Source organism: Alosa sapidissima, chromosome 10 (assembly GCF_018492685.1).
Source record: "Alosa sapidissima isolate fAloSap1 chromosome 10, fAloSap1.pri, whole genome shotgun sequence".
NCBI lineage: Eukaryota > Metazoa > Chordata > Actinopteri > Clupeiformes > Clupeidae > Alosa > Alosa sapidissima.
The window spans coordinates 25,370,268-25,380,267 of NC_055966.1; the positions used below are offsets into that span (position 1 = coordinate 25,370,268).

General features: G+C 42.6%; 2 protein-coding genes and 1 long non-coding RNA gene across 8 annotated transcripts in view; all 3 read left to right on the top strand.

Annotated features, from left to right (window-relative positions):
- Nucleotides 1-806, top strand: part of dop1a (DOP1 leucine zipper like protein A) — a 36,765-nt gene extending 35,959 nt beyond the window's left edge. For all 4 annotated transcript variants that reach the window (XM_042108225.1, XM_042108227.1, XM_042108228.1 and 1 more), the window contains one exon: nucleotides 1-806. This exon is cut by the window's left edge and continues 235 nt beyond it. In XM_042108225.1, coding sequence (XP_041964159.1) covers nucleotides 1-71 — 71 coding nt within the window. In that variant the 3' untranslated portion in view covers nucleotides 72-806.
- A 751-nt stretch (nucleotides 807-1,557) lies between these two features.
- The window catches only part of LOC121720430 (clathrin coat assembly protein AP180-like), a 39,416-nt gene continuing 30,973 nt past the window's right edge, over nucleotides 1,558-10,000 (top strand). For all 3 annotated transcript variants that reach the window (XM_042106515.1, XM_042106512.1, XM_042106513.1), the window contains exon 1: nucleotides 1,558-2,477. In XM_042106515.1, the coding sequence (XP_041962449.1) occupies nucleotides 2,348-2,477 (130 nt within the window). In that variant the 5' untranslated portion in view covers nucleotides 1,558-2,347. The remainder of the gene's footprint in view (nucleotides 2,478-10,000) is intronic.
- Nucleotides 6,373-10,000, top strand: part of LOC121720432 — a 15,903-nt gene continuing 12,275 nt past the window's right edge. Inside the window, exons 1-2 of the long non-coding RNA XR_006034544.1 lie at nucleotides 6,373-6,422; nucleotides 7,724-7,729. This is a non-coding gene — a long non-coding RNA (uncharacterized LOC121720432). The remainder of the gene's footprint in view (nucleotides 6,423-7,723; nucleotides 7,730-10,000) is intronic.

Sequence of the window (10,000 nt, forward strand, 5' to 3'; positions counted from 1 at the left end):
GGAGCCGCGCGCGGCAGAACATCGAGGAGATGGTGGAGAAGGACTTCCTGGAGGGTCTGATCAAGACGTGACCTGATCTGATCGAACATGACCACTAAAAAGAGACAAACATGACAAGGGACAAGCTGTACAGAATACTCAAACCTCAGACTTGTAAGAAAAAACTGGACAAAATGTGATAGGGATTTAAAAGTAAAAAAATATTAATAATGACATTTGTACATTTTTTTGTTTTTGTATTTATAATGACTTGTAATTTGTTTCTTTTTTTATTTTCTGAAACGACACTATTTAACTTAAATTACTTGGTTTCTACATTGTGGAGCTGCTTTGACTACACTAAACTTGAGAGATTTGTGAGCCCCAGGGGACTATGGACTTTCTGTGTACCATTCCATATCGTTGTGGTGTATTTCAATTATGACAAACCAACCAGAACTTCAAAATCAGCATCAACATTTCAGTGTGTATCCAGTAACATAGACAGTAGCCTGATAAACCTGTCACAAAACTGCACATCGCGTATGGTAATATACCATATCATTCCTCATATCCATTCAAATGTCATCCATAACTCATTTCAGTGTCTGAATTTATCAACGTTGCAATAGATTTTTTGCTGTAGGGGGTTTGATTTCCTCCCGAGCATGGGGAAGGGGAAATGTTAACATTTACAAAATTACAAAACTCATGAAAAATACAGACCCTTTAGATTCTCAGAGCTGTTCATCAGGTCATGATGCTGACATGTTTTTGATGTATATTGAAAGATCTTGTGTGGCTTGGAATAAAATAATGATTTAAAAGAAATGTTATAGAGGGATTGCTTTATTCGCTTTTAGTATTTTCTGATATGAGGGACAAGAGTTTTTTGGAGGAAGTTTTTTTTTTTTTCTCCCTGTTTGAGATTGAGAACGCTCTCATGTATAATCAAGAAGCATCTGATCTTGGACCACTTGCAGCTATCTGTTCCACAAATAATTCTGAATCATCACGAAATCTTGATTTCCATAATTTCAAGATTCTTTATATTGGATTAAACATGTAAGATCCGAGAGGAGTAATGCTTTTCTGGGCAAGATGGAACTAAAAACACTCAACAAGGTGCACATCTGCAATATAACAAAGAGCATGTATGTGTGCGCCTACTAGAAAATTACCAGACAGAATTCTCCCTCCATGTACAATTTCTGTTCATCTCACATGCAGATAAACCCTTTTGATTTACCAAGAATAGATCGTATAAGTTCGTCCTCGGACACACTGATTGGCTTTCTAGATAGCTTTCCTTTGTGCTTTGTGTGGTTGAGAATTACGTAACAGACTGAAATTGCTGTCATTAAACCGCTGGTTTTACACAATTTGGCATACTGAAGTTTGGGAGTGGCTGTGTGGTGTGACATGTTTTTTTTTCAGGTTAGTGGGTCTGCAGAGGTATCCTTTTGGAGAGAAAAGGGATGCTACCGGTCATTAACGACGTGTCAGCTGACTCGGATGAGTGGGAGGAGTGCTATGTCAAATAAATAAATAAATATCCCAGGAAGGCAATTTCATCAGCTCACCATCTTCCATATCCTTACTTCCAGGCGTAGCCTGTCGTTAAGAGTGCATGGGAAAGGGGTGATAGGGGGGAAAGTTATATTGCTTTTTATAATAGCCTACTCGGAGATGAAGAGGATAGCCCGGAATTTGACAACTCAGGAAATTCTGCGCTGAAGACTGGGTTCGTCGTGGAGATTAAATCCTTCAACGGGAGGAGAGAAGGGCATCGACTGGTCCAGCATCCCACAGCCAGCCGTCATTTTCCAGGCTGAGGCAGCTAGCAGCCTATCTTGGCTTGGCTAGAAATATTGTGACAGCTTCTCGAAACGACGATTCTACATACCAAGCTTTCTATTCACAGTAACCGATGAAGCCTAAAAACGATTTGTAGAGCTCCGTTTTTGAGAACATTAGACCCACATCTCTCTAAGATCCCGTTAATCGATTGCATGTGGACACCGAATGCAATTAAAGAGCGGTAGATCGGTAAATACTAGCTTTTGATATATTTTGATACATATTGCGGGTTATTGAAAAGGCTGTCGGTCACGCTCACACTGCCAACTTGGACTGTACATGGAAGCACGTCGCAGCCTTGCTTGTTTTGCACGTCGAAGCCTTATCCTGCTCGAGCTGTTCTAGGTTTAGATACATAATTTGAAAAACGTCTTGGTCTTGACTTTATCGCACACGCATCATAAGGGCCTCGTCAGCTGGAACTTGAGATAAAGTTCTGGAATATACTTTATTGCAGGGGGACAACATAGCTGTTTAATTCGTTGAGCATCGACGTTCCAGTGAAAAGATGTCGGGGCAGACTCTGACGGATCGCATCGCCGCGGCGCAGTACAGCTTAACAGGGTCGGAAGTGGCCAGAGCATGCTGCAAAGCTACCACCCACGAGGTGATGGCTCCGAAGAAGAAACACCTGGAATGTAAGTGTTCCGTGGGTTGGGTCAGAAGAATTCCGTGTAGGCTATTGTGTGTGTGTGTGTATGAGAGAGAGAGAGATCGTGTGTGTGTGTGTGTGTTTGTGTGTGTTCTTCATCCTGCAGTTTAATTCAGCATATTTGCTCATATATCCATAGACACCAAAGAAATGATCACACATTTAAAGAGACACTCACCCACTTACAGTTCATCTTACCTCCTAGAGAGAAGCACCATCACTGAGACAAGCATATGAAATACCAGGGGGGTGTGTGTGTGTGTGTGTGTGTGTGTACTGTAGATGAAAAAGAAGGTTGAGACAATGTAATAGCAGCAACTCTGGTCCTGTGCACTAGTTCTGTGTAATGTCATGAGTAGCCTAGGCCATTGCTTTGGAGACCATGGGAACATGGCCGCCCTGGAGTCCCTGCTGGTGGGATGGGGGGCTAGAGGAGCCTGCTAGGCTGGGGGAGGAGAGGGCTGGCTGGGCAGAGGCGGGAGGAGGGCCCCCTTTAAGCAGGCTCTCCCAAGCTGGAGATTAGCCCTCATCCTTTGTCCTCAATGGAACTTTCACTCAGCATCAAAACATCACCCCTCCTGTCCCCTTCCCCTTTAACATGAGCCCTGCCCCTGGACTGTACAACATGACAGCTTTTTAAATAGGTCAGTGGTGGTTCATGTTACACCTTCATCATAACTGAAGCTGAATGGATGCTTTGCCTTGACTTCCTGTCACTGCCATGCTAGAACATGCTGAAATAAAGAATTATGTTATTGATGTTATTTCCAAACCTCATACCATGATATCGGAGTCTAAGTTTTGCCAGCATGGCTGGAGCAGGTAAAAATCATTTTGAGCCACTGATCCACTCAAGTCTCTCACCAGCCATTACTAATCACCCTTCTGCAACTAGCAGAATTGTTCAGGAAGTCTATTGGAATAGCCTGGAAATATCCAGACTCATTCACAAAGTGAAGAGTCTGGGAACTCTTGATCGGGAAATGTTTTCAACACATGCAACACTTGCATAGTGTTGCTGCTTCTGTTTGTCAATAAGTTTCGGTTTCATCTTCCCCTCTTGTCGCTGATTGGCCTGACATTTTTCTTGTCTGAGGGAAATGGTTATGAACTACGGTGTTCCAGACTAGATCTCCCTGAAAGAAGATCTAGGTGGGCGGGACCAGGCTAGTATTGGAAGGCTAGACTAGACCAATCTACCTGAAGATGAGGTGATGAGATGATATGAAGATGAGAGTGGGGGGTCAGGGGTGCCTGAGGGGCAGCAGCCTGCACATCAGGGCTCCCAGGGCTGATCAATAATGTATTTGTAATAAATAGCCTGACTTAATTGCGAGGTCAAAGGGTAGTGTGGTGCACCACATGGTAAATAAGCATAACCATTAGCATCCCTTTGCTAATAATGCACAGCTGCTTTCAAACATTGGAGCCATTATGGGTGAAAAACCTTCCCGAGGTTCTCCCAAACCCAGCGGAATGCTCCTCTCTTCCTCTCCCAAAAGGGGTTATGTATTCAGTGTTGTTTGTCTGTCTGTTGACAGGATTATGAGGTAGGGCAGTTTGGCCTTAGCAGAGGTCTGGTCCCTCCGAGTGATCCTCTACTTAAGGTTTGTATAGCCAAGAAGCCTTGAAAGAACCAATCGCCAGCAAAATACTAGCCAGCTGATATTATGGTTTGTGATACCAAGATAGCATTCACCTACTTTACTTCTCAGTTTGTCTCATTCAGTCCCCACATATACATGTGCATGAATCAGTGAGTAATTGCTTTTTCAGCTTATCTGTCAACATTTTGGTTTACTCTTATGAACATTTGTCCATTCCTTTTTGAGAAGAGACAAAGGTTCACTACTGTAGGTTCAGCCTATAAGGGCTGCTTGCCTAAATCAATGCAATCCAAACAGCCTTCATCAGCATTACAAAAGGGGACTGTTTGTGGCAGGTGGCCCAGAATGCCAGTCATGCCACACCACTTCCTGTCCCAAAGGACTGTGGGTAATGACTCGACGTCAATTAGACCAAATGGCTTCTGTTTGGCTTGGACTGCGCTGTGTGTCTTGGAAGTCAACATCCTCTGGTTCCATTTAAACATTTTCCGAGAAGTTTTTTTTATAATAGGTGGATTATTCAGGCCAAGAATGATTTCTAGTTTATATTACTCAATTAATTATCAAAATTGAGACGGGACAGCACTGGACACCTTCCCTTCTTTAATCAATTCCTAGAGTGTGTGCCAGGGCAGCGGCATTTACGGCATTGCTGAAACTGCTGGCACAGCGTCCTCTGTCACCGGCATCTGACATGATGGTGGCGTAACTGTGATGTCACCCATGTCACCAGGATTTGATTGATGGCACTCCTAGGCTTCAGAAAGTCCTTTAATGTACTTAGCTCAGCGGGTTTCCCTCCAGTCCAAGCCAATCTCCCCTCTCTCTCTCTCTTTTTCTCTCTCTCTCTCTGGATTAATGATGTGGGCTTAATTGAGCCTATCCAAAGACAATGAAGAAAAAACAATACTTAAAGGTGTTCTAAACGATGTTGGGTAACGTCATCTCTGTTGACGTTCAAACAAAACAGAGAGATAGCTCGCCCCTCCCTCCCCCTCCCCGCCGTTTTTAGAGTCTGGGCTGTCTACAGAGACCACATTGAGCGTAACATCGCTTAGAGCACCTTTAATATACCATATGTTAAGCTTGTAAGCATATCTCCTGATCAACAGAGCTGTCATTGAAGGGTGGCAAGTTATCAGTTATTATGTTAGGTTATGTTATTTCTTAGTCAGAAATAAGTCTGCCACTGAACATGCTCCTCTGTTTATTGAGCGTGCTGTGTAGTGGGTGGCGGTCATCCATGATCGCCAGCATCCTGCTCATGTTCCATTTCTTTGCAGTTGTTGTGAGTGACTCCAGCTCAATGCCAACAACATAGTCAGCTTTCCTTATCAGCCTGTTCAGTCGCCCAGTTGTTTTCATAATCGTTGGTGGTCATAATTGACAATTAATCAATTCATTTGATTAATTGCACAACCCTACTACACAGTCTGAGCTGGGAATTTCTGCGAAAGCTGTTAATTGGCTTGCATCATATCTTAAACAACGTTCATTCAGAGTGTCTTGGCAAAGACAGGTGTCTCTGAGAGTCACAACCTCACCACAGATGTACCTCAGAGATCAGTACTTGGGCCATTTCTGTTCGTCATTTATCAAGTAAAATCATTCACTCCCAGATTTCACTGATACACAGGCGATGCTCAAATTTACCTGTCTTTCCCACTACACTATTTCTGCTCCAAGGAATATCCCAGTCTGGATGAAAGTTTAACACCCTCAGCTCAATCTCTCCAAAACTGAGCTTCTGGTATTCCCAGCTAATACAGATATTCCTCAACAGATCAGCATCTACTGGTAGTTTGGCCCATCTTCACAAACCCCATCTGAAATGGCATGTAACTTGGGTGTCTCAATTGATGACTGACTAAGTTTCTTTGAGCATGTAGCCTTAATAACAAAATGATGTTGGTTTATCCTATGCAATATCGGGAAGAACAGACCATATCTAACTCAATATGTCTCACAGCTTCTTGTGCAGGCAATGTTTTTTTTCAAACTGGACTATTACAATGGATTGTTAGCTGGCCTACCCGCTTGTGTAGTGAGACATTGCAGATGATTCAAAATGCAGCTGCACGTCTGGTCTTTAATCAGCTGAAGAGGACAGATGTAACTCCTCTGTTAGTTACTCTTTATTTACTCCCTACAATTAAATTCAAATCCTTCACCCTGGCCTATAGAACACTGGATCTGCACCTTGCTACCTTAATTCCATTATCCATCTCTAAGTCTCTTCTTGCCCACTGTGGTCATCTTATAAGCATCTGCTATGTTGGCCTTCCATCAACACTAAGAAGTCACAGTCAAGAATCTTTTCTTCTGTGGTCCCTCATTAGTGAAGTCATTCTAGTGATATATTTTGGGATCCTCAGAAAGCGTCTAAAGAATCATATGTTTACCTTACATCTAACTAATTAATTTGTGGCTGTATAACTGTTAATTTTAATGTTTATTGATGTCTTTCTAAGTCAGTTTGGATAAAAGCATCTGCAAAGCAAAAGTACCCTAAACATAAACATAAACGGTTACACTTTACTTGAAGGTATCTACATAAGAGTGACATGGCATTGTCATGAATGAGCCATAAACATTATAAACAAGTCATAAACGTTTATGACATAACACTTCTGTCATTAAGTGTCATTCGGCTTTTGTCATGACAAGTTAGGGTTATGGTTCATGAGTCATGACAGTGTCATGTGTTCATGACAGTGTCATGTCACTCTTATGTAGATACCTTCAAGTAGTGTTACCACATAAACATGTTGTACAACAGAAAGAAAGAAAGGAAGAGCAAGCATAACAAAAAGAGAGGTAGAATGGATATGTTTATGACAGAAGGATCACCAGACAGACAGATATCTGACAACATACAGTACACTTCTGTGCAAAAGTTTTAGGGATTTTTTCGTCTGCATTATTGCATCAATAGGATATGTCCTATTTACATTTCCAAACATTCTTTGTAAATAGTTAAATTAGTTCAATTGATTTAGGTATTTTCTGTTGCCAGTTAATACGTAAAAACGATTCATGTCGATTTGAAAGCATCTTCGCTTTACAACACTGTTTCAAGTGTGCCTAAAACTGTGTGTCCTTACCCGAGCGTAGAGCCTTTCCTCTCATACTTCTGACTCTGAATCCCTGAGGTGCGTTGGAGTAGCTCAATACTGAGAGAGAGAGAGAGAGTGAGAGAGAGAGAGAAAGAGAGAGAGAGGGAGGCTACAGTAGGCTACTGGGGACAGATCACTCTGTGCCATGTGAAAATGATTGCTCTAGTGAGCTGTAATCTTCCACATTGTTATGTGTACATAATCTACTGTATACTTTGTTGATGCTTGTGTAGCAGTTATGCTTACTGTTGTGTATAACAAGAGTATGATTATTATCAGAACTGCATTAATATATCAGTTATTCTTACATTGACCTTTAACTTTATACTTTAAGAAAAATCATAGAAGCCTTTTTTATTCAGAAGGCCAGAGGTTCTTCATAAAAATCTTTTTCATACAATATTAAGGGTCAAAGGCATCACTGGTGTACACTATTATAAAGTCTTCAGCATTTTCCAGCTCAAGAGAGTGTGCTCTCAGCAATTAGATGTCTGTTATCTGCTCTTTAGCATTGTGTTAGCCATTAGTGAATTGGCCAGCCACCTTCCACTCCCAAGACCAAACATTCAGATAAGACACAAGGCACTACTGGAGCTTTCATGAGGAATGAAAGGCAACATGTCTGCCTCAGCAGGTTCTCAGCACAGCAAACCCCTCAATCATTCACCATTCACTACCCCTGAGTCCTGCATGGCATTCTGCTACCCTGCACCCCAGTATAGATCTGTAGTGTGGATCTATAGACCCTTTCAACCATAAAAACAAAAACAATGCTTGAACGTTCTATTTGGTTCCCAATCTACTTCCTCTGCATTAGGGTAACATATGGAATGTTAAAACGGAAGCCTTGTGGGGCCAACTATGATGCTGATAATGGAACTCTCTTGAAAGGATCTATAATCACCACCAGGGCAAGTTGCCTCATGGGAATACAGTGCTGTTTCACATCACTGCTCTGTGTTGTAGCTGGGGAGACTAGCAGGTGGTGTATAAACTCTCTGAGTGACTCGGGCTCCCTGCTGAGAGGCTACTGAGGCATGTTGTCTTTCGTTCCCCATAAGAGCCCCACGCAGTCGTAGGGGATCACCCTCCTAATGGAGCTTCATCAGTGGGAATGAGCAGGGAGCCCTCAGAGGCTCTGAGATGCAGACCAGCGGACTGTGACCATCACTAGCTTCCAGCCTCCAGCGTGTCTGTGTGTGTGTGTGTGTGTATAGGCCCAGGAGAGTAAGACATCTTCCACCAAACAACTACTGTGTTCATCTGAAGAGAGACTACTCAATGTGTGGGTTTAAATACAGTATGTGTATGTGTCTGTGTGTGCGCGTGTGTGTGTGGCTATATGTGTCTGTGTGTGGGCCCAGGAGAGGAAGACATCTCCTTCTGATCAGCCATGTTGTGTGTGCTTGTCTGCAGACAGTATGTCAGTGAGATTATCCCGAGAGACAGAAGAAGAATTTAGTCCTGTGTGAGATTGCTGAAATGTTTAGTGCATCACGAGAGCCGTCTCCTTTAGATATTTAGTTATAGTTGATATTTTATTATGTGATATTATTCACACGACTCAATAGGCCGGATTGCGATGGTGTGAACAGTGATTATGGCTGGAAATAGTCTCGTTCAGAATGGTCTGAAATGTTTTTGTACACAGGATAGCTCCTGTGTTCAGTTCCAGAATATACCAGATGCTCTCTTGTATCGTGAGAGTCATTTCGGCATCTTGGGCCTGTGAGATGAGATTTAACCATTGTGTTTGATGAAGAATGATGCCTTCCTCTTCAGTCCCAGCTGTCTGCTATCCCAACAGTGCTAGCTAGCTGCTATAAAATTAGCTTCTAGTTTGTTTTTTCTGTGATGTTCTATTTCCTCTGTCTCTGTTTCCTCTGATCTGTTAGCACTCGGTCATTTGTTCCCACAGGCATGGTTTCAATAGCAGTGAATTTAGTGAATCAGGGCGGATTTGGTTCAGTTGGGGCAGCCGTGGCCCACTGGTTAGCACTCTGGACTTGTAATCGGAGGGTTGCCAGTTCGAGCCCTGACCAGTGGGCCGCGGCTGAAGTGCCCTTGAGCAAGGCACCTAACCCCTCACTGCTCCCCGAGCGCCGCTGTTGTAGCAGGCAGCTCACTGCGCTGGGATTAGTGTGTGCTTCACCTCACTGTGTGTACACTGTGTGCTGTTTGTGTTTCACTAATTCACCGATTGGGTTAAATGCAGAGACCAAATTTCCCTCACGGGATCAAAAAAGTATATATACTTATATACAGTTGTAGCTACTGTCTAGGAAAACATGATAGCCGTGCCCCACATGTGAAAGTAGATGGTGGAGAAACGTTTACATTCTGGATAAACAATACTGTGCAATGTGTATTAGGACCTACAGTATAGTGGTTGTTAGCTAAGCTGAACTACAGACTTACACTTAAGTCAATTGAAATTCATGTGCTAATATAGGCAAATAAATATGCATACAAGTTGCACTCTCCACCTCATCACACTTTGCCTCACACATACATTTCAGATCCGTCCTGTGGGTGTATTGGAAAAGCAATAGTGTGTGTGTGTGTGTGTGTGTGATTATTTTACCACCAGTAATTACTGTTTGAGTCACAGTGTTGTCTTGGTGACACACAAATACTGTCTCTCACTGATTCTGTTTGTCTGTACAAGTGTGTGTGTGTGTGTGTGTGTGTGTGTGTGTGTGTGTGTATGTATTAGGTTAATATGCAGAGTGATTGTGTAGATGGAAATCACACCTTGTTAATTGGTATTGTATGAGGTGTAATTG